Below are 24,841 nucleotides of genomic sequence, written 5' to 3' on the forward strand. Positions count from 1 at the left end.
AGCTCAAGGCTTGGAGAAAGCAAGGAGTATTGAACATCAATGTACAAAAACCTATGTGTGGTTATTGTATATACACATCAAATCGGCCATGATGAGAGTACAAGGGAATTGGTTGGTATATCCAACACAACTTTTGTATTTCTTATGATTTTATAATACCATGGCGTATCTTTTTGTCAAAAAAAAAACAGTACATTGCTTTGGCAAAATGAGAACCACATCAGTTGCATTTAAAAGCAATAAGACAAATGGTTAGATAAGTTTTGGAGATCTAATCTTTCTTCTCTTTCAACCTTGTTCACCCTTCTTTCAATTTATCAATGCATAAACCAAAGAGTGGTTGTGATAGTGGACATCCTTACTTAAACCCCATGTTAGGAAAGTATTGAGAGAGAGAAGGTGAACTTTTATACTATGATGTGTTCGCATATATATAATTAATAAATCAACTTGCGCTAAGAAACAAGTATTAGTAAAGCTCCATATATTATATCGAATAAGTTCTTCTATTAGATAACTTGTATGTCCAATATCTAATGGGTAGTTCTCTTCTTAACTAAATGATATTGAATAGCTCAATTAAGTTAAAATTGAATATTGACGTATATTAACTATAAAGATAGTTCTTCTATGAGCTAAATGATAGTTCTTTTATAAGCTCAATGATAGCATATAGTTGATTAATACCTCTTCTATTAGCTAATTGCTCACTAATCACTAAACGACAACAAATAACTAATTAATAGTTCTTCTACTCATCAACTGTTAAATAATAGCTAAATGTTACCTCTTATATTAGCTAAATTAGTTAGAGGCTTAAACAATTTCATTCAATTGTTCATGCTAGCATCCTTGCGTGCTTTCACCACAATAGAAGTGAAATATGAGGATACATGACTGAATGTTCTTAATAGCTACAGAATAGAACTTCAGAAAACTAGAAGGAATATGTTTGTGGTAATACTGTGGGAAATAAAAAATGAAAAGATATATTGATAGTGAAGAAACCAAACCCCCAAACATAACAAAACAGCGTTATGTTTATCGGTTGAAGTTTCCCAAACTAGGATGTTTAGGAACTGTGTATACTAGTAAGTACATGGCTTCATATCACTCACAAGTGTTGTTTTTCAAATTTTGTTACTGGACTAAGAAATTATTAATCTGGGTACTTATAAAAGATTTAATCACTATTCAAATGCTTAATAATCAAATCATATTATTATCTTTTCTTAATCCACTACTTCCATATGACCCCTTACATAAGCAATTTCTTAATACTGCTTTTAACCCCCTTCATGATTCTCTTGTAAGTCCACTTGCCACGCCAACCCCCTGAATAAATCCCTAATGACATAATAATCAATATGTTGCCTTCATCTATACTTTTAAGGATATATACAAATAAGAGGAGCATGCCTAATTCATACTTCTGAATATAAATGATTATATGCTCCAGTGGCCACTGTTAAAACGTAAAGAGCTGGCACTTGGTGAAGCAATCGATCAGGGTAACATAGTTGTCTTTGCTTTTTAACACTCTCGTCAACCTAGACATTTTAACTGTAGTGTACCAAAATCAAGAGAAAATATCCCAAGGATGTTGAAAATGCATATACATAAGAAACTCTCGAGGGCATGTAATCATCATCAATGTTAGAAATGAAGTTTTGGTATGTACGAAAGAGTTGGTTGAGAAAACAGTAGATTAAATGGGATGTTAAAGAATACTATGATAATGTTGTTAATGACAGCAACAAATGGAGGCTATGTAATGCCAACCTCAATATCTCATCATCATCACTCCATTGATATGATTCCATTGAGCATATGACTTGCTTCATAGCATAAATGATGAAGCATCCTATATATATACACGGGATTGCATCTGTTCTTGCAGCACCATCTCATGTCTAAAAATAATAATTTACCCCCTCAATCTTTAGGGGCAGATGAAACCACTTGAGCTCATCACAGGGAGAAAAGTAACTTTATCTACTAATTTGTTTGATTAAGAAGTTGCTTCTTTCTCAATAGGGCAGTTATCCATGGTGTTTTCCTCTACACAAGATTGTTCATCTGAAAGTGCCACAGCTACTTGTAGTTGAACATCTGTCTTCAGAAGAATATCATCTGACTCTGTAGAGAGATCTATTACATCATCAAGTGTTGACAAAGTTCTTAATGCTTCCAGAGCTGTAGGACGATTTCGAGCGCTGGACTCGGTGCATGACTTGAACAAGTTGACAAGCACTTTCATTATTTTAAGTTCTTCATCACATACAGTCAGCAAGTCATTGGTGCCATCATCCTCCTCACTGTCAGATTCAGATCCAGAAACTAAACCTTCCATTGCTAATGGAAGCTGAGGTCTATGCCCCATCTGCGAACCCACAAAAAGGAGAGAACTTCATAAACATCAAGAAGATCTAATGATAGGTAGAAAATGAGTGAGCAATGCAGTAACTAACCTCGATATGAGTTTGGATCTCAGATTCTGGGACCCCAGCATAAGGAAGCTGAAGTGTCAACATCTCATAGAGCAAACAACCAAAGGACCACATGTCTACTTCCTGCAAGTGTTAATCAGAATGTCTCAAAAAGATCATTTTAACAAAACATAATTGTGCAAAGCACATCGTCATCCATTACAGCCTACATTTGAAACATCCAAACCATCACCAACAGATTCGAAACATCGACAAAAATACTACATACAAAAGTTCTGTGACTGCATAACAGACAAAAAAAGGTGTCTATGTGCTTCTCTTTTAACGGCTATGAGATTTTTGTAGTCCTACAACAATAAAAATAGCTTATGTATTTTCTTCTTCCTTCACACTATCTCACAAAGGAACTCCAGTTTGAAGGCCTTTCGAGATAGGCTTCTCAAAAGAGTAGACAGCCAGCCAGTCTTGAAAACAAAAACAACTTACTAAGCTATAAGCCTGTTGACTATAGATTGCCTGGAAAACCTCCGGTGCCATCCAACGAGGTGTACCAACACACACTTCAACTGGTGGAACACCCCGATGAGCTAAATAACAAGTATGAGCAGCTGATGAAGAAAGTGGAACCGCACTATCAAAATCACATAGCTTCACTATGGGCATACAATCTTCACAATTGCCATCCAGATCCACCAGTATATTACTACTCTTGACATCCCTATGAACAATTCCTTTAGAATGTACATGAGAAAGGGCGTCCAGTATTGATTTTGAGACATGGAAAGCTTCCTTCATAGGCATGTATGCCTTGCCCGCCTTTGCATACCTGGATAACAAGATCTGCATAGAGAAATAAAAATGAGGTATAAAGTTATTTTATGAGAAGTTCTAAGAACCACAACTGTGTTACCTCTAAGGAGGAGCCTTTCACATAGTCCATAAACAAGGTCAACTGAATTGCTTCGCCACAATCACTTGACATAAAGTTAAACTCATGCCCATGATAGGAGACTATATGAGGATGTTTCCCTAAGCTACACAAAGTTCGAAGCTCACTGAGAAACCTTCCCACAACGTCCTTGTATTGCACCTCTTTTTCTTGACCAACCAAATGCACCTAAGATCATGGGCATGGTTTCCATAACTTTTTAATGCATAAAATATTGGAGTAGATTTTGATAACTCATTGAAGTTCTCACCTTTGCAGCAACTGTGATTGTTCCCAATGAGCACTTTCGTACTACAGAACCAGATGCACCAGACCCAATCTCATCAAGAAGCAATGGCATGAGTTTCTCACTTTGAGCCACTTCTAAATTCTCATTCTCCCCAAGAGGCAAAAGAAATCGTCGAAAAGGAATATATCTAAAATCAAAGAAAATTAAGGAATTAATAGCAATCTAAAAAAAATCTGGAGTATTCAAAAACACTAGTAGAAAACATGGCATGATTGAGAGTCCTTAACAATTGAATGATATAGTAAATAAGTTCTCTATAGCAGTGTCAAGCAACAATTCTCCATATGATGACTTATTCATATACACAGAATAGACTTGGGATCTCAACTTCAGGGTGAGAAAATCTCCACTACATTCATTCCATGTAGGAGACACATATCAAGAACACATGTATACTCTGGTTCCATAGATCAAATTTGGCCTCTTTATGGACGATAAAAAATACTAATTCTAATTCCATGGTCATTTCATCCTTAGTCTTTTACTAGCAATCGGCAATGCTTCAGTTTGAACCAAACCAAACCACAAAACCACGGCTTAATGAGTTAGCTTTTTAAGTGGTTCAGTTCGGTTTGGTTCAAGTTCAAGTTTTGTAAACGGTTCGGGGTGTCAATGGTTAGTTCATTCAGTTAGAGCCTTTATCAGCTTTATCATTTCTGGTTTAAATGGTTTGAAATCGTGGTTTAAACGGTTTAACAGCTTAGGTTTTAGGGTGATTATTTTTTTGAACGGCCTTTTAGTTTTTAACCCTAATTCTAACATTTTAGGAAAAATCTTTACAATTTTGAAAAAAGAAATTAAAATATCGACAATTTTAAAACTAAATTTTGAAATTTGAGTTTTGACCTAACTTTGAAACCAAAACCGAACCATGAAACCACAGTTCTAAGAATTTAAAAAGTTCTAAAACTATTTGGTTTGAATATGGATTCTTTGTAACGATTTGGTTTACACAGTTTCGTGGTTCAGTCGCTCAGGTTTTAAGTTTCAAATTTCATAAACAGTTTTGAGTTTGACACTCTCAAACAATACCAAACCATTGCCAATTGTTATCTTTTACTTGCAAAAATCTAACGCAGTCCTAGATCACTCAAGGAGAGAAAGAAAAGAGGCTAAGCTTAGGATTAACATTTTCCTCTGCAATGTAATGTGGCTCTTGCTTCAGCAATCTACAAATGGGAAGCACAGAAGTTCATCACAACGGCATCCAAGGCCCAGAACCAGACACATCAATGTTTAAGCCAAAAAAAGAGTTGATTAGATATGACAAATTAGTAAGTTCCTCATAGAGGGAGACCTTATAAATGGCAGGGTAGACAAATACCACAAATCCATTTGTTTGATATTATTTAGTGATGTTGTGAATATCGGCCAGAAAATCCAGATGGAAAGCTATTGCAATGCAATGTAAATTGAAGGTAGCAACAGATGTCATTATTGCACTTAAAAAGTTCATGCAGTTTGCTCCGTTCTCTTAAGCCACTGTTTACAAAGGAAGATAAAATGGATACTGTAACAAAAGACGTTCAAATTTAATTCTGTTCAAAACAATCTATTGACCTATTCATTGGTTGTTACTAAAACATTCATTGAACGATAGTGACTGGGGTTATTTCTATTTGCTACCTAGATATCTGAGTCAGAGTACCATAAGAATCGTGTTCTAGATAGAGCACACTATCCAGACATGTGGAAATTCATTATGACCCTGAGTTCTTATAAAGAAGTGTCTTACTCATATCTACACAGTACATCAGAAACTGTGGGATGATTTTATAGGATGCAAATAACCCATATAAAGAATGACTGGAATATTTTAACTTGAATCCCATCACCATCCTTAGCCACATAATTTGTTCGACTGCCTCAAAAAAACGTTAAAAGGAAAAACCAATCTTCATTTGCACCAAAGATGTTTCAGGAGAAAATATAAAAGATCACTCAGATATATCAAATGCAAGCAAAATTCTGTAACTATATACATCTGATGTAATTTACAATACATAAAAATCAACATAATTCAGAAACACAGACTACTAGACATACCTGCAAAAGTACTCTGAATCATTTTCCTCCCGGATATCAAGGGGACGGCAAGCATCTACCAGCATTCGGACTCTTGCATTTTCCTTATTAAGTACAATCACATTCCAAGCATGTGGTGCATAATCAAGATATCCACGAACCAATTCGCAAGGTATAGATGTCCTATCACATAGATACTATTGTAAAACGCAGTTAGTCTCTTCCTCTCTGTTGTCCTCTTAATCCCTCCCTCCCTCACTCTGGTGTATGGTCTATGAGAGAGTAGATTTATCATTACTCAGTAGACATCTGTATGATGGTGTTTGGCCAAGGGAACGCTAAACATGAATGTATGGAATTGTAATGAACCTTCATTTGAAGATGCATGATACATTGAGGAGACCTTCAGAGACAGACATTGTCGTGTACATAAAAATATATCAATGCATGGGCAGCTAACTTCTAAATATACACAGATACAAGTGGGAAAATCTATCCATCCTCAACCACACAAAAGAGGGGCACCATAGCATCCATCCTCAGAGCATTCAAGGGTTAGACCTGTAGAACCACCTTATTTGGTATTACATGAAGGTGTCATAAGATTCACAACTATACACAAAGTATACTACAAGTAGGAGAAATCAACATAATGGGAATGAATAAACAACAATCAACACACAGAATGAAATGAAAAAGCAACAATATTTTGTAGAAAGGCTATATACGGAGAAATTGCAACAGAAGAGATAGCTGTAAATGGAGTAAAGGCACATCAAAGACAGACGACTCATGATAGTTAACAGCAACCATTTATTGCACAATAGACCCTGTACTGGGTTCTCTAACCTCAACACTTGAAGTAAGATACCATCTCTGGTAAAGTCATTGCATTGTCAAACCATGCACTTATATGTTTCAGGGTAGAAGATAGATCCTCAGAGTATTACGGCAAGAAAATGCCAAGAAATACTGGATACCACTTAAATAGAGAGATGGTTGATGACTATATATTACGGCTGTGTGGTATATACTCACATTAAACCATACCCATCTCGTCAGGAGATCACATTTTTAATTTTTGAAGGTCAAGACAGCCTATTTTCCACTGTACCATTATCCTAGATAACAAAGCCCTACAAACCAAGTTGCTATGATTATGAAGGTCATCGCACACGAACCCATTCATAAGAAGTGTTCTCAGAAGCATGCTCACAGCACATGCACAAATGCAATAGAGATGGTTTCACGAATATGTATGCTTAAATCCTAGTGGTTTACATTTTTTAGTCTACCTATGATGACAAATGCAAACGATCAATTCCATCAAAGATCGCAATGGTTTACAAAACCCTTTATTGCATGTTATATATGCATGCACTCCGCTTCTGCACATCTTTACAAAGACCGATATAATGCAGCAGTGAAAGCAGTTTTAACCACACTCAGTAGGTCCTTACACCCCGCTTCTGCACATCTTTACAAAGATACAATACTGACCCATGCAGCCATTATTGAAGACAGTAGAGCACAAAAGAGTTTCTTTACCAAGTCCGCATTGCATTGACCATGACCTAGGTCCATTGCCTACAGAAATGCCATGGGTAATTGATGCGCCTTACTCCCAATAGGATCCCCGCTGTAGTGGTTAGTTCTATTGAGATGAAACAAGCACGCCTGCTCATGATATATCTAATGACGTAGAGAGACTGGGAGTATAGTGTACATCCCTGGCATAAATTTTATACAAATAAGATATTATGCTAATTTCAGACTCTCCATATGGACTAGAGAGTCAGTTATTCATTTTGTGAAGAGTGATATGTTTGTCGATAAATCTAGCTTCCTCTAGGTAAAACCAGGGTCATGTTATTTACTATTCAAGGCTACTCGCCTCAAGCATGGATAAACAAATCATATCATTAATTTCTACTCGGAAAAAGAAAGAAATATATATGAACTTCACTAATGGGCCAAAATAACCTGTCAGACCAAACGAGAATATACAGCTTAAAATGTACCCTCTTCTAAAATACCTAGTTGATTGTCAGAAATAGAGCCGATAAAGGAGTAGCTTGAAGGCAGAGTGGAATGATACAGAAGGAGCATCAAGGAGGCTACATTAGGTTAGCAATTGATAAATTGAGAAGATTATTTGTGATTTTCAGAACCTTGAATGGCAAGATATATTTCATGATTCCGAGAATACGTTTCGAAGATTTTGGCGGTCCAAATAAATCAAACAAGTTTTTATGATGTGTCAAACTGAATACATATTTACGTATATGGGCCATAGCACATATATGCATAATAATTCCTATACATAAATAGAAATACAAGGTACATTTAACATACACAAGGAGACATACATTGCAGATTATTTATGTAAGTACTTAGGTTATCTTCATTAATAGAGAGATGAGTCATGACTGAAGGACAATTGTTTTGGAATCTGGATTTCAACTTATAAATTGCATATGAGAGACTAGAATTCAATAAAAGATGAAATGTGTGTACCACAAGTCTTAGGATAATACCTTGAATAAAATGGCACGATGTCGGCACACTCCATATGGAAGAAGCCCAAGTGGTATGACATTTGATTGCCTTTGAATTTTAAGTAGTTTTACAGATGCTTCACAAAGCATATGAACACTAGGGATGTTATTTTCAATCCTGTTGATATTTTGCCCACTTCTTGATCTGTGCAAAGCACCATTGCTACAAGAGCATAAGAAGGGAATGCCTGGTCTACCTCCAAGAACACCCCTACGGGCATGTGAAACATTCAATGTTTTGTCACTTCCACCAAAACAATCCGAAACAAAAAGAGAGAGCATAACAGCTTTCTGATATTCTGTCAGTCCAGAATGTCCCCCTTTCCCATGATGCCCAGCTAGATCCAGTCTAGCAAGAAAGTTCTGAGCTGAAAGCGCTATCACATCCAAATCCTCATCATGTTCTCTGTAAAGTGAACAAAATAAGATACAAATTTATTCATGTTTAATGAGCATTCTGGACTAGCAAACTATCAACCTTGAACCCAAGGGAAATCTCTATTTACAGTACCACCAATACCTGTCAACTAGAATAACTTCACGAGACTCCAAGATTTCATGTTGGCTTTCCAACGCCTCCAATGTACAAAATGGATGTTCTCGGCCAGCATCATAAAAACCATCTTGCAATGGTTCATCCAAACCAATCAAGGACTGAGTTCGATATGCATATGATGCTCCTGAATAAGCTTGTACAGACTTCCTCCTTTTCATAGGTTTTGGATTCTCAAAACTACTACCTTTGCGTCTGTTATGTGTTAACCCACTATGAAATCCTAGGTTGGACGTGAAGACTTCAACATTTTCCTTCAATAGAATTTCTGCACTTCCAGTGCTCTGTTCTAGGTTATTCCTCTCTCTACTCATAACCTGAGAAGAATTGCAATCACCTTTCTCTGTTGGAAGAAGCCCATCACTCTTTGGACTACTAATGCAATTCTCAAAACCTGAATCTGATGTGCTTTCATATTCCTTAGAAACTGAATTTTCTATGTCCCCACCCTCAGAAAGCTTTAAATCAGTATCCCTGCTAGGAACCTCCAACTTAGAGTCATTGCTCATTGCAGTTAGAGAGCTTCTCTCCGTTGTACCAATTTGCCTTGATGCTGTTTCTCTCACCAAAGCACAATCTTTTCCGTCTTTGGTTGAGCTGCTACTAATATCAACCTTTGTTTTCCTACTCAAATTCAGCCTATCTTGTCTGGCTTGCAATTGCTGAATCCCATGCCTCTTCCATAAATGTTTCTTTCTGCCATGCCCTGGATTCTTAGGGACATTAGCATCTTTGGAATAGAGTGTCGCAGGAGTAGGGGATGAAAACTCGTCTCCTAAAGAGCATATTAAATTATAATCATACTTATACTCAAGTATATAGGCAAAACAGAGTATCATACGGAATGCAGCTTTGAAAGAATATACTCACCCTCTTCCGTGGATGGTAGCAAATCAGAATCAATTCCACTGCTTTGGTCACTGGAAGATGCAGTGTCTTGATATGATGTAGGATTTCCCTCAAAACTGCAGGTAATCCATTCTGGAATCTCACAACTACCTCTAAGTTTATTGAACTGCAAGAAAGAAATCAAGGACCAGTAATCAATAATGTGAGAAAACTATTTAAAACTTAAAAGCCATCATATTTTTGTAAAAACCTTTGCATTTAGAGCCCTTAATGATGTCATAGAAGACAGTCCCAATGACTCGAGTGAAGTTAATTTGTTGTGAGCGACATCAATTGAACTCAATTTTGGTAGGCAGGCTAAGCCAGACGGAAGCTCAGTTAACTTATTGTTTTCAGCTCTCAAATGTCTCAATGATATTAAACTTGAAATTTCACTAGGAAGTGTTTTCAACTTATTGAATGATATATCCAGCTCCTCCAAATTCTTTAACCGCCCTATCTCGGGAGGTAGAAACCTACACACATATACAATGCTCATTTTTAAGATCCATATCAATATGAAAAAGCATAAAAAATTTCAAAGAAACGAATGACGTTATATATATTAACTTACGATATTCCAAAGTTGCAAATAGCAAGCCTGGTGAGAAGTTGCAGCTTTGAAATTTCAGGTGGAATGGACAAAACTGAGGGCCGAAACGGTGTTTGATGAAGCTCAAGTGTCTTTAAAGAGTTCAATTTGCTGAGAGACGGCAAGTTTCCCAGTCCAGAAGTGCAAACCTTCATTTGTAAATGTTCCAAATGAATAATATTGCTTATCTCATCTGGTAGCAATCTTACTTCATTTGAGAAGATTTTCAAGGTTTTTAAGTTATTTAACCTGCTTATCGACCTTGGCAATATTGTGAATGTGTTGTCATATACATATAAATCCTTCATATGTGAAACCCTGGAGTTCCCTCCTATGTATGAATTCAACGAAGATATAGAATGCCCATTTGGCGAAACATCCACAACCCAATCATCACCCGCATCTTCATCAAGAATGGGATTAGTACCCTCATTTTGATTGCTAGGATTAGATTCAGGCTTCTCTTTAAATTCATCCATTTCCTCTTGCACGTCTTCTCTAGAGTGATCATCTTCCCATGACCTATTTTGTTTGATTTCTTTGTTAGCACCATTGTCTTCATTCTTTCTCATAAGCGAATCTTTTTTTTGTGATGCACTATTGCTGTCATCCATACTGAAGCCGAGCGCATAAATTCAGTAAAAATATGAAAAACTCACACATTGCAATATAAAGCAGCTCTTGAAATCGTGATGATTTGAATAGATTCAGAATTGTCCACTTGTTTTCCGGTTCAAATCAATCAATCCTTAAATATGAGTTCTAACTTAAAAGCTACTGATTCAACATTTTCTTTGTTAAAAAATATGAGCTCGGTGCTGTGTTAAATCCACTCTGTCTCGGTGACTTGTTTTCAATTAAACCCTAAATGTACAAATTAATTTGTCAAAAACCTTATCTCTTAGAAAATTTCTTCAGAGATCCCTGTAAAATAAGAAAGGATGAAACAATAAGTTAAAAAACGGACGTAAGAAAAGTAGGCGTACCAGATCAGAGAGAACATTATCAGGTCAAAAATGAATAAACCTCTCGAGTTTGTTCTTTTAGGGTTAGGGTGAAGGTTAGGGTTAGGGTTAGGGTTAGGGTTAGGGTAAGGGGTTGCAGAACAGAAGGCTGCACAGAGAAGCTTCTGTTTCACAAGAGTGTTCGAAGAAATTTTGTAAGTGAAAATTGTTTATGCTTTTGCGTTTGTTTTCTTCTTTTGTTTTGGTTCTCGGACTCCATCCATAGTCGACACATAAATAGACTCCTATTTCTCTACAACTACAAATTTGGCCCTTAATTTAGCAAATCTCTTGTGGACCCCACCCTAGGACTTGGTGTCCTCTGGTTGGTGGGTATGAACAATACACATAGGATTCCATACATAATAATATAGAGAGAGAGAGAGAGAGATGTCAAAGACACATAGCACCCTCTTCTCTCTCTCTAACTCGCTCGCTTTTCACCTTCTGCTTGAACCCCCTTACCTTGTCTGTGTTCGGCTCCGCCTAACCCCCTTCATGTCAGTTGTTCTATGCTTTTAAGACACTGTTGCACACTCTTCGTTTACCGGAACTCGCCTTCCGTTTTGAACCCTACCTCCTTGATGAACTATACAAATAAAAACCGAGTTATTATCGTCCATGGATATTGAAAGTACGATACATGTATATGTTCGTCATAATATTCTCCTTATTTGCCTACATTCGCCTTCAATTTAAACCCTACTTTTTTGTTTGGATTGTTCCAGCCGAATAGTTATTGTAAGTTCAAGCTAGACATTATGCATTCGGTCTTTGTTTGTGTTGAGAGACAAGCTCAACATCGGCCGGTTCGGCTGAAGAAGCCAAGGACTGGATCGGTTGGGACCAATCGGCTAGGCCGAGTGCGTAAACCGGGAGGTCGTTAGGAAAGATATTCCGTAAGGAATATATTTGGGAGTTAGTGTAGGAGCTCTTGATGAGCATTGAAGTACTGTCAGTACTTCGGTCAGTCCTTCTAGGGCTTGTATAAAAGTGTTCACTGAGCACGTCTTATGTACAGACTGAGTATTGTTGTTGAATATAGTTTTTTGTGTCTTCTCTCTCACTCTCTCTGTCTCTCCCGCGTATACCGTGTAAGCTCAAGCTCTCCATTAAACCTGAGTTTCCTTCCTTCTGTTCGGTCTGAGTATTGTTGTTGAATATAGTTTTTTGTGTCTTCTCTCTCACTCTCTCTGTCTCTCCCGCGTATACCGTGTAAGCTCAAGCTCTCCATTAAACCTGAGTTTCCTTCCTTCTGTTCGGTCTTCATACTTGCTTCCGCACGTTGCTTTCTACATGGTATCAGAGCGCGAGGGTTGAGAACCTCTCTGCAGCCGACACAGCTTGACGAAGAAGAACGAGAAGAACGATGGATAGAGGCATGGCGAGCTCGCTTCTAACAAAGAAGCTCGACAGAACCAACTACGCGTCTTGGTCCTACAAGATACACCAGTACCTGCTCGGGCACGGCTACTGGAGTTATGTCGAAGGAGCTAATGACGCGGCACCGGAATCGACACACAGAAACTTCCCGTCGTGGGAGCAATCGGTGAGCAGGGTATTGTACTGCTTCGCGTCATGTGTGGGCGAACAGCTATTGAGCTATGTTCGGGATGCAAAGACGCCGAAGGGTGCGTGGGAAAATCTGAAGAAGATTTTCGCCGCGAGCACCACAGCCAGGAAGCTTCAGCTCCGACAGGAGTTGAGCAACCTACGACAACGCGACTTGTCGATGGCGGACTATACCTCGAAGATCAAGGATATCTGCGACTCCCTCGCCTCCATAGAGGTGAACATCGAGGAGAGCGAGATGGTCCAGATCTGTCTCGGAGGTTTGGCGTCGAAGTTCGGAGCGTTCCAAACGGTTGTGCGTACCCGGGAGAATACGCCGTCCTTTTTCGACTTACAGTCGATGCTCCTGGTAGAGGAGAACCACGCGGGTGCGTCGACGAGCACGCACACCGATAGCAAGATGTTGTACACGGAGGGAGAAAGGCCCCGTGGTCGTGGCAGACGAGGCGAGTCGGTACGCAATGGAAGCGGCCGACGAGATCAAGGAAGATGGCACCGAAGTGATGCCGACCGCAACTCCGGACCCTCCGGAAACAGAGGGAGTCGAAGCGATGAGAACCGGCAAGGGAAGGCCATCGCTGAGTGCTGGTACTGTGGCAAGAAAGGCCACAAGGAAAGTGAGTGCTGGAAGAAGCGCGCCGATTCGGAGAGAATCGGTTCCGGAAACGGCTCCGGACATACCGACAAGGGAAATCGGCAGCGATCACACTACACCCAAGACTCTGGGAGAGTCGGAGAAGGGTCTGTCTTCGTGACGAGACACAAAGCAAACTCAATGAAACAAAGCACCCCGGGATCGGACGAGGTGTGGTACGTAGACTCCGGCGCGTCAAACCACATGACAAGCCATAAGGAGTGGTTCTCGTACCTTGAAAAACCGATAGAACCTGGAGTAGTCGCAACAGGAGACGACAGTCTGCATCCGATCGCGAATGTCGGAGAAGTTCCCCTTAGCCATGTCGGGCAGAAAGGGAAACTCATGAACGTGTTGCACGTCCCGACAATCACGAAAAACTTGGTCTCGATCAGACAGATCGTCGACCAAGGGATGGAGGTTCGGTTTACACACCTCGGTGCTTCATTGAGGAAGAAGGTCGTGTGATTGCGCAAGGGCGCAGAGACGGGAGGATGTTCATCCTCGACTCCACTGACGGTGGCACCGCAATGTTCGCGAAGGGACAAAAGACCGAGTCGGACATCGACTTGTGGCACAAGCGGATAGGCCACGTCAACCACCAACGGCTTCAAGATCTGCAATCGAAACAGGTAGTGTTCAGATTGCCCAAGTTTAGTGGCCGAAAGGCACAAGTTTGTGAAGCTTGCCAGCTCAGGAAGCAACACCGACTTCCTTTCCCCAACGAGCGGAACCGGAGCCGGAACAAGCTCGACCTTATACACTCCGATGTATGGGGACCGGCACAAAACGTTAGTCTTGGCGGGAGCCGATATTTCGTCTCCTTCATCGACGACCACACGCAGCACACGTGGATCTACCTCATTGAGAGGAAGAGCGAAGTCTTCGACTGTTTCCGGGACCTCAAAGGGTTCGTGGAAGCCGAAACGGGACGAAAGATCAAGTGCTTGTGGTCGGATGGCGGGAAAGAGTACTTTTCCGGTCAATTCAACGGTTACTTACAACAAATGGGAATTCGCCGCGAATTCAGTTGTAGATACACGCTAGAGCAGAACGGCGTGGCCGAGAGAAAGAATCGATCAGTTGTGGAAGCGGCACGGGCAATGCTGGAGGAGAAGAGCTTGCCCAAGTTCTACTGGGCCGAGGCGGTAAGGACCGCGGTATACATCCAGAACCGGATTGGAGACAAAGTGTCGGCGCACGAGCTATATTTTGGAACGAAGCCGAACTTGCGACACTTGAGGGTGTTCAGCAGCATTGCATATGTGCATATACCGAAGGAGAAAAGGAGGAAGTTGGACGCAAAGGCCGAGAAATGCATCTTGGTCGGTTACTCGGACGAGCAGAAGGGTTATAAGTGCTATAACCCTCGCACCAAACAAGCGCGTGTCAGCCGCGACGTTGTGTTTGACGAGTCCGCGTCCTGGTACCTACCCCCGACTACGAACCTCGACTCCAATCCGAGCTCTGACGATGAGGTCAGCAAGGCCGAGATGCCTCCGAATGAGCCCGAAATCGAGACCCACGAAGAGAGTCCGATTTCACTCCGATTCAGTGGACCGATTGGACGACTGAGTTGGTACGACCAGTCCGATGAAGAGTCGGCGAGTAGTGGAGACTCGGCCGTGCATTCCCCGCGCAGGAGGCCGAGGAGACGGCTTACGTGCAAAGAGAAAGGGAAGAAGAAGGTGTCGGATTACGGCACGAAAAGGAACGAGTCAGACCGACGCGAGTCCGACTCCGAGGGAACCGGTGACGGGTCTTTAAAGGTGAAGGCCGCGTCGACTGAGAAGGCCTCGACATCGGCTAATGTGAGATTACGCCGATCTACCCGCCAGAAGAATCCTGTTTTGCGGTTCGGATACAACGAGTACATGGCGCATCATTATGCGTACATGACCCGTGTAGCGGAAGTGCGTGAGCCGGAGAGCTACGCAGAAGCGGCGAAGGACGCGAATTGGCGCGCCGCGATGGAGGAAGAGATGCACACATTGGCGGAGAACGAGACCTGGGACCTGGTTGACGCACCAAAGGGTGTGAAGCTGATCGGGTGTAGATGGGTGTACAAAGTCAAGTACAACACCGATGGCTCGGTCAACCGGTACAAGGCTCGGCTAATGGCAAAGGGCTACGCGCAGAAACACGGCATCGACTACGATGAGACGTTTGCGCCGGTCGCGAAATTGACGATCGTCCGTGTTTTGCTCGCAGTAGCCGCGGCCAAGGGGTGGCACCTACATCAGATGGATGTAAAGAATGCGTTCCTACAAGGTGACCTTGAGGAACAGGTGTACATGGTACAACCCCCCGGATTTCACTTTGGAACGAACTCCTCGGCAATATGCCGACTGAAGAAGTCCCTTTACGGACTGAAGCAAGCCCCGCGTGCCTGGAACGCGAAGATCACGCAACAACTGCGTCGGTTGGGCTTCATCATGTCAAAATCGGACTCTTCCATGTTCATCCGGAAAGGTCGACTCGGACCGGTTAGTATTTTACTGTATGTTGATGACTTGGTCATCACCGGCGCCGACCTAGGTGAAATCGACCGCATGAAGCTCCAGCTTGCGGCATCGTTCGACATGAAGAATCTGGGGGACCTTCATTACTTCCTCGGGATCGAAGTGATCCGTACCCCCGAAGGCATATTGATCAGCCAACGTCATTACGTGTTGAGTATGCTCTTCAAACTCGGGATGGCCGATTGTAAGTTCGTCTCAACTCCTCTGGACAGAACCATCAAGCTTCGTCCCGATACGGGAAAGGTATGCAACCCAACGAGATTCCGACAAATTGTCGGAAGCCTCATATACTTGACCATCACCCGACCCGACCTCAGTTATCCGGTCGGGGTGATCAGTCAGTTCATGGCGCGACCTACCGAGGAGCACCTTTAGTGTGCGCAACGCGTACTTCGGTACGTAAGCGGCACTAAGGACCGCGGACTGTTATATCGGACCGGTGTAGCCGCGCAATTAGTCGGCTACACCGATGCTGATTGGGCTAGCAACGTCGCCGATCGTCGATCCACGTCCGGATACGCGTTCTCCCTCGGGAGTGCCGCGATCGCGTGGAGCAGTAAGAAGCAGCCGACAGTTGCACTGTCGAGCACCGAAGCTGAGTACCGAGGAGCGGCTGTCGCGACATGCGAAGCCATATGGTTGAAGCGACTTCTTAAGGACCTGCAAGAGGAGGTGTCAGATCCGACGACGATCTATTGCGACAACCTCAGCAGCATCGAACTCGCGAAAAACCCCTTCTTCCACGCACGGACCAAGCACATTGAGGTGCACTACCATTTCGTCTGTGAGCGTGTCCTTTCCGGTGAAGTCGAACTTCAGTACGTTCCGACGGATCGGCAGGCTGCCGACATCTTCACCAAGCCTCTTGGTCTGGACAAGTTGCGGCAATTCTCAGGTGCGCTCGGGTTGCGTCACCTTGATGTGCTGAACTTGAGGGGGAGAACAGTCTCGAACGACCAAGCAAGGCGGTAGGAAAGGAGCGGGCACCGCGACACCGAGTCGGTTGACAAGTTCGACATCGGATCGGCTGAAGAAGCCGAGGGCGGACCCGCGGAAAAGTTCGAAAGCAGACAGAAGGGGAGCAACCGAAGGAGAGAGCCGAAGCCAACCACGCATGGGGAAGATGACGCCATCGAAGGCGAGAAGACCGAAGACAAGTTGGAGACAGCCAACTCGGACGAGAGCGAAAACCGATCGGAGGTAGCCGAGTCGGTTCGGATGTTTGATTCAGACATGTTGAATCAACCGAGGCCCAAGCGGAAGAAAAGGCAGCAGAAGAAGTGTCGACACCGCAACAACAGAAGAGCTGATAAGGGCCGCATGAGCAGACGAGCCGACCGGAAGGGTCGAAGCGCGCGGAATCGGACAGGTCGAGGAGTGTGAGCGAGGCGTGAAGCCAGGAGGAACCGGAGCTGTGAGCCCGAGGATCCCGAAGAGCCTCGAGTTGAGCTTGAGGGGGAGTGTTGAGAGACAAGCTCAACATCGGCCGGTTCGGCTGAAGAAGCCGAGGACTGGATCGGTTGGGACCAATCGGCTAGGCCGAGTGCGTAAACCGGGAGGTCGTTAGGAAAGATATTCCGTAAGGAATATATTTGGGAGTTAGTGTAGGAGCTCTTGATGAGCATTGAAGTATTGTCAGTACTTCGGTCAGTCCTTCTAAGGCTTGTATAAAAGTGTTCACTGAGCACGACTTATGTACAGACTGAGTATTGTTGTTGAATATAGTTTTTTGTGTCTTCTCTCTCACTCTCTCTGTCTCTCCCGCGTATACCGTGTAAGCTCAAGCTCTCCATTAAACCTGAGTTTCCTTCCTTCTGTTCGGTCTTCATACTTGCTTCCGCACGTTGCTTTCTACAGTTTGCTTAAAACTTGCCTTCCATCTTAACCCCAACTACCTTTTGTTGTATGTATGGCTGGACTAGCCGCAACACAGGTGTCTATCCGACACTTCTCCAAAGGGGTGGTAGGGATAGGATGTTAATACACGCGTATGATAATTACACTTAAGCACAGACGAAGACAAGATTAATCAGCATAAGCAAAACTATATTAATTCTTCGCCCCTTCATTACAAAACATCGGATCCTTTTATAGGCATCCGGCCAGATTACAATCGGTGCTTGATAAGCAACCGTTAACCGAAACCGAATCGGTTCGGATCCGGATCGGTTACAACTACCGGATCCGTCCCTCCTAATAATTCTATTCCTATTTCTATATTTATCCGATCCGACCTTGCTTTCCCATTTGCCTTCTCTGACCGGCCAACACATGGCACGCCCGTGGGAAAGTGCATTGCACTTCGAACCCACAGCCGGCTTCAGTCTTCCTCCAAATTATCCAGCAAACTCCGCTCAGAGGTTTCAAGTGTTGTTTTGCCTGTGCCGTCTCCGACTTCCGATTGGATTGGCTGCCTTTTCGCATCTTGCTGCTCCGACTCTGCTTCTACCGGTAGTACCGGTGTTTCTTCTGTATCCTGTCCGGGTCTGTCCTGCTCTACCTCCGTTCCGTTCCCGGTATCGCTCTCTCCGGTTTCCACTGGTTGTGTCCTTTCCTCCCCGGATTCGGTACTTCTCTGTCTCCACTCTGCATCATCCCCGGCATCAACCTGCTCTTGCTCCGGAAGTTCTTCCTCGGGTAATTCTTGTCGGGGTGCATTGTTGGTTGGGTCCTCTTCAGCCGATCGCTCGCCCTCACTGATGGAGATCGGCGTTGTGTGTCCCTCGGCTTCCTGTCGCAGTCGGTCCTTCTCGTACCCTTCCAATTCTAGTTGGGTTTCGAGCTGTCCGTCATCCAACCTCTCTACTAACCCTCGGATTTCCTTGAGATGCTCTTCTGCTAGAGCATAGAAATCCTCCGACAGTTCTTCCCGGATGTTGACGATACTTTCTTCGTCCATTTTATAGAACCCATCTCCGGTTTTCTTCCGATTCTCTGCATCAGCTCGGAGTATCTGCAGTTCAGCTGCCTGTTGTGCCCATTCCCTCCAGAGCTTCTCCGTGCTTTCATTTATGCTGGCCTGAGCTCGGGTACTCCAACTTGACATGATGAACTTAATTCGGCCAACCCCTGCTTTAGCCTGTTCCGAAGCTGCTTGTTTTTCCTTCCTTATCCGTTTGATGATGTCGGCCATTAACTGAGCTTGAGCTTCAGAGTCGACTTTTTGCTTGTCACAGGCACTCCGCCATTTGTTGATTTCGAAAGTCGACTTCACTTTTTCCTCGTTCCAACTCTTTGTCAGCTCCCCTACTTTCTGCCGAAGTACTTCCATCTCTTTTCTTTGTTCCGACGTCAAGGTCTTCTCCACCGATACTTCCTCCCTTGCTTTGGACAATTCCAAGCGGTTTTCCTTGAGCTGCTCTTTCAGCTTTTCTATCTGTCGGTCGTACGTTGCTGCCTAATTCTTGATGTCCGACGTGGCCTGTTTATAATCCTTACATAGTCGGTCGAATTCCTCCGTCTTCTGTTTTAGGCGTCGGTTCGCCTGATCTCGCAACCGATCATCCCGGTCCTTTTGTTGTCGGAGTTCCTCTCGCAACCGCTCAATTTCCTGCTCCATTCGTCGGCGCAGCCTATCTTTTTCCTTTTGCAGTGTCCCGTTTTCTTCTTGTAGTCGGTCATTAGTGGCTTTGCTTCGGCGAAGGCCTTCCTCCATTCGCCGTCTGTCGTCTTCTACCAACTTCCGCTGCTCTCTTTCGTTATCTCTCAATGCCTCCTGAGCCTGTAATTCTTCTTTCAAAGTTGCTATTAACTTCTCGGTCTCAGGGCCGGTTTGCAAGGCCTTCTCCGTTTGTGGTTCGGCTTGCTTTTCTGATGTCCCGACCGGCTCGGTGCCATCTTGTGCTTGTCGGCTGCCTTCTTTTGCCTGTGCTAGCTCTTCTTGCAGCTCATGTAATTGTGCCCGGAGCATGACCATATCCTTAGTCGTCGTCCTAGTCACTTCTTCTCTTAGCTCCTCCTCTTTCTCCATCTGGTCTGCTACTCCCGACAACTGCCCTGACAACCACCTTAGCCATTGTGCCTTTGTTCTGCCTTCGTTGGTGTCAGCAGGCGTGCCTAGCTCCGGCTGTTTTTCCGGCTGTTTCTCCGGCCTCTTCTCTTGTTCCGGCGCTTGTTCCTTTCTTTGTTCCTCAAACTCCGCCGCCGTCGGTTCCGGTACTGCCGTCTTTGGTGCAGACGGACCTTCATCCTGTGTCGCTTCTGTTCCGGTTACTGGAGGCGGTTCTTTTGCCCGTTGCTGAGTTCCGTCCGCTGTTGGGGTCGGTCTTGTCGCTCGTTTCTCCTTTTTCCCATGTTTGGGGAAGGGGCATTCCCCGGCGGTTGTCCTCGGTTTTTCGGTTCTCCGGGGTCGCTACTGGTTTGTCATTCCTTGGTGCCTCCCGACGCTCCTCTCTACGGAAGAATCCACGCCTTTGGTTCCGTCGGAAATTCCGGTTCCCTGGCCGCCTTTCTTCTCTGCGTCGCTCGTATTCCGGGGATTCGTCTCGGTCGTACCGGTCCCGGGGGTAGCTATCCCTTCGGTTCTCCTCTCGGTCATAGCTGTCGCGTCTTCTATCGGGGTATCTGTCGCCGCGTTCTCGTCGGTAGCGGTCGTCCCTCCGGAATCGATCCTCTTCCGGGTCCCGATTGCGCGGTTCTATGTGTCGGACCGGTGCCGCTTGTCGAGTTAACAGGTTATACTCGCATTGGTTCGTTGTGTGGGCGCGAGAATTGCATATCATGCACTGTGCGCGCAGGGTGCAGTCAACGGTCGAGTGCCCCGAATTTAGGCATGTTGTGCATTGTAGGGCTTGTCGGAACCGGAGGTCCTCCTCCTTCGGAAGCGCCTGGTGTAACGCCCCCATCGGCAAGAAGGGGCTCGTGTTGTCCATTTCCAGGACCCGATCAATGACTTGGTCCATTGTGCTGGTGCTGAAATCGATGATTCCACACATCGCTCGAAGTGGGTCTTTTAACGCAGCCAAAAAGACTGCCTTGGCCTCCTCTTCGGGTGGTGCTCTTGCTAATTGACTGTGCAAGGTCTGGAAACGAATGATAAATTGTGGGACCGTCTCGTTTTCTCCCTGCCGAGTGGTGTAGAATTGTCCGACCAATTCCCTTTGTTCCACTCGTCTATGAAACAAGCGTAAAAACTGGGTTTTCAATGCCTCGAACGTGGCGAAGCTGCCTGGTAAGTGCTTGTCGTGCCACCGGGCCGCCGGTCCTTCTAATGTCATGCCGAATTCGGCGACTTTGGATCGGTCGGCCTCGGGCTCCGTCAGTCTCTGGGACACGTGGTTGGCTTCCCATGTTCGCAGGAATGCATACACATGTGCCTCTCCGTCGGGCTCATCCCGATACTTTGGGTACGGATACGGCATCGTGTCGTCCCACTGATTCTCCTGCGCTGGTTCCTCCGATGTCGGTCTCCGCTCCTGCGGTTCCTCCGCAGGTGGTGTTGGTATCCGCTCCTGCGGTTCCTCCGCGGGTGGTGTTGATAACCGCTCCTGCGGTTCCTCCGCGGGTGGTGTTGATAACCGCTCCTGCGGTTCCTCCGCGGGTGGTGTTGGTATCCGCTCCTCCCTCCTCGGCGATTGCCGGTCACCGAACTCCAGAGTTAGTTCCTCCTCTGGCTCCGATGTTGCTGAGTGATCCGACTCAAAGGGGTTGTTCTCGTGGCTGCTTTTATAGCGGGATCCCACGCTTTCCCCGCTATCCGAATCCGCCTCTAATGTTGCAAATGCCGCTGCGTCCCCGTCGCCGCCAGCGAGAGTCTGTAGTAGTGTCTCCGCTTCTTGGAGGCTGGTTATGCTACTGCCTTCGTCGGAAGCTTGTAGAACCTGGAACTGCAGTGCGTCTTCTGCGATTTGCCGAAGCGTTTTTGAGTTGCTTGAAATTAAGCTCTATCGTTGGTGGATGGGGAACATAGAAATCCAAGTTGATGCTACACATTATGCGTGTTTTGTCTACCTAAATTTGTCTTTCATTTCAACCCTACCTTTTTCGTTGGATCATGTGAATTGGGATTGTTTTCTATCATCAATGGATGATGAATATAGAATTCCAAGCAATATTAGACACTCATACACTCTCTATCTATGAATATTTTCCTTGTACTCGAACCCCACCTTTGTGTTGGATTGTGCCATTTGAAACTATGCTCTATCTGTAGCAAATGTTAAACATACAATTTCAACTACATGTTAAGACATTGACCTATTATCTACGTATACCATAGGCGAGGTAGGGCACTGATATTTACAAACATAAGTGGAGGGTATATTCACTAGTATTAGAAAGGAATATTGTGATTGGATAAAGGGCATGATATGTGCATGCATTACCATGATCTTGACAAGTAACGAATGGAGAATCAAATACATCCATTCAAGGGGTCTACGAAGAAGTATAAATACGAGGCCTAATTATCCTCACAAGGGACATTGCACCAAAAGGTTGAAGTCTCAAGACACTAGTTATTTCTCAAAATTTTGGAAAAAAGCATAATATGGTTTGGCGACCTTTCACATTACAAAGGGTTTGATCTATCACAGTGGAAAGGTTTGCCAGATTCACTAGAGGTCAAGAAGAAAATTCTTCATGAATGTGTCACAATCAAAGTTTCGAAGTCGGTGTAGATTTTGAAGGCAAGAAAACAATAATTTGTATAAATTGGAGACCAATATGACAAGGATGTTAAAGTTTATGTTGAACCTGAATGGTTCAACACTGAGTAGATAATCCATTTATATAGCATATGTATAGGATCACGCGTGATCATCACTCAGCATACGTTCTATGTGCCACTTGGAGTACATGTATGTATGCCACTTGGCAATCATCCATTGTGTACAATAATGTGGTTTTTCTTGAAGGTTATAGGTTTGAATCTTGATATTGACATTTTGTGACAAAATGTAATGATGCACCATAGTCAACAATCCTAGAATCCAACGAACACTCGTTATCATCTTTACCACTTTTTTTGGCCCAATAAACATATTGACATGCATAAATACATGACTTAATGTTTTCAATGTTTGCTTAATAAAGTTGAGCACCTAGATATTCCCAACAACAAATGAGAATTTATATGTATGGATTTTATTGCTAGTTTATTTCGTACATAGAGAAGTGGAAATGTTATTTGGGTTATTATTAACGGCCTAATGAAATTGGCTACATTTATTCCCACGGAAACCATGGTAATTGTTAAACAATCAGCTTATCAATTTGTTGACGAGTTATTTTGTTTCAACTTATCAATTTGTTGATGAGCTTATCAATGGATATTGTTAGTTATCGACATTCCAAGTTTATTTGAGTTTGGACAAAAATCTTTAGGAAGCTATAAACTAATTCTAGCCTAAAGTTCACAGATCATCCTTAAGTTTGATGAACAAACTAAACATATTAACAAAATATTAAGGACATGTTTTGGGCTTATATAGCAAAAAACCCTCTATATGGGAGCAATACCCTCATATAATAGCTCAAAACATATATCCACTAGATATGGCCATTTCATGTTGATGCATAACATAATATAGTTTGCTCATAATAGTTATAGTCATTTTATGTAGATGTATGGGTTTTCACCCACATGCCCTAGTTACTATCATGATACATTGCACAATACACAATTTTTGCAAGAAATGATGCAAATTGCCAAAAAGAATGTTAAGATATCTCAAGATCATGTGTGGTTTTTTGTTGATCATAATAGACGTCCTCGTGCATTTATTGTTGGTCAAAAAGTTTTATTGCGTGTACTTACTGACTCTAAGTCGTTATCTACAAGCAAGTGACATAAGTTAGCCCAATGATATTGTGGTCCCTTTGATATCCTTAAGTGAGGAGGATCACGTGCTTATGACATTGCCTTACCTCATGGTGTTGGGATTCAACCTATTTTCTGCATCAATTCTAAAATCATTTTTAGGCTCAGATGATAACACCGTCATAGTAAACAATATTGTAACATTAGAGAATTTGTCTTATAAACCTCACATTCCAAAAGGAATTTTTTATTCAAGAACTATAATCTTACATTTTAAACAGATTCATCAATTCAAGATCAAATGTATGGATAGATCTATTTATGATGACACTTGGGAATGAGAGAATACTCCTAAGGCACAATTTCCTCAATTTATATTGCAAGAGTGCAATGTTTTGAAACGATGGAGTATGTTATGTACACTAATAAGTGTATCAGACACTAATATTTACAAAACATAAGTGAAAGATAAGTATGTTCACTAATCCTAGAAAATGTGCTAATATGATCGGATAAAGAGAGTGATAAGTATCAGGGTTGTGGCAAAGAATAATATCAAATTGAATACGAGAATGAGAAGAGAGAAATGAAGGAGACATAATATGATATTAGCAATGTATTAACAATAAGAACAAAGTTTACAATAATATTTCTAAGATCGGTGTTGAACCAGAATGGTTCATCAACACATGCTTATATAACATGGTTTGGATACATGCATGCACACATGTCACTTGGTGATCATGCATTATACTATGTAAGTGGCAACAATTCATAATGTTACATATACTCTCAATGATATAATAAAAGTTATAAAAACATTAAAGGCAATGATCTATTCTCGTGCTCAAAGTTACATTTTTTTGAAGAGGTCATGAGTTCAAATCTCTATAATATTATCCCCTTCCTTTGATAGTGAGTTCCATGAGTTGCATTGCATAAAATAGGAGATGAATTATTCAAATATCCATGATAAATTTAAACAATAAGTTTTGTCCCATCATTGAGATTTTCAACAAGTTCCCATGTTCGATCATTTAGTGTAT

The 24,841-nt window shown here is 42.9% G+C and overlaps 1 protein-coding gene across 1 annotated transcript; it reads right to left on the bottom strand.

Annotated features, from left to right (window-relative positions):
• Positions 1-1,688: 1,688 nt before the first annotated feature.
• On the bottom strand, positions 1,689-11,478 carry LOC147859938 (Leucine-rich repeat protein kinase family protein). Its single transcript, XM_087324267.1, has 12 exons — positions 11,291-11,478; positions 10,287-10,919; positions 9,924-10,188; positions 9,695-9,839; positions 8,792-9,599; positions 8,251-8,677; positions 5,735-5,910; positions 3,650-3,815; positions 3,361-3,567; positions 2,937-3,290; positions 2,472-2,573; positions 1,689-2,383 (listed from the first exon to the last, which is right to left on the bottom strand). Exons 1-12 carry the CDS (start codon positions 11,305-11,307, stop codon positions 2,012-2,014), a joined length of 3,672 nt encoding a protein of 1,223 aa, XP_087180393.1. The 5' UTR covers positions 11,308-11,478; the 3' UTR covers positions 1,689-2,011.
• Between the last annotated feature and the right edge of the window lie 13,363 nt (positions 11,479-24,841).

This window comes from Azolla caroliniana, unplaced genomic scaffold (assembly GCF_043228905.1).
Source record: "Azolla caroliniana isolate FFs.n. ecotype wild unplaced genomic scaffold, voAzoCaro1.0.p SCAF_9, whole genome shotgun sequence".
Lineage (NCBI taxonomy): Eukaryota > Viridiplantae > Streptophyta > Polypodiopsida > Salviniales > Salviniaceae > Azolla > Azolla caroliniana.

Bases quoted from the DNA above. Each gene is read 5' to 3' on its own strand.
- LOC147859938 (XM_087324267.1), bottom strand. The intron at 3,568-3,649 runs GTGAGAACTTCA...CCATGATCTTAG, and splicing joins CAATCACAGTTGCTGCAAAG to GTGCATTTGGTTGGTCAAGA. The intron at 2,574-2,936 runs GTAAGTTGTTTT...TAACACTTGCAG, and splicing joins GTCAACAGGCTTATAGCTTA to GAAGTAGACATGTGGTCCTT.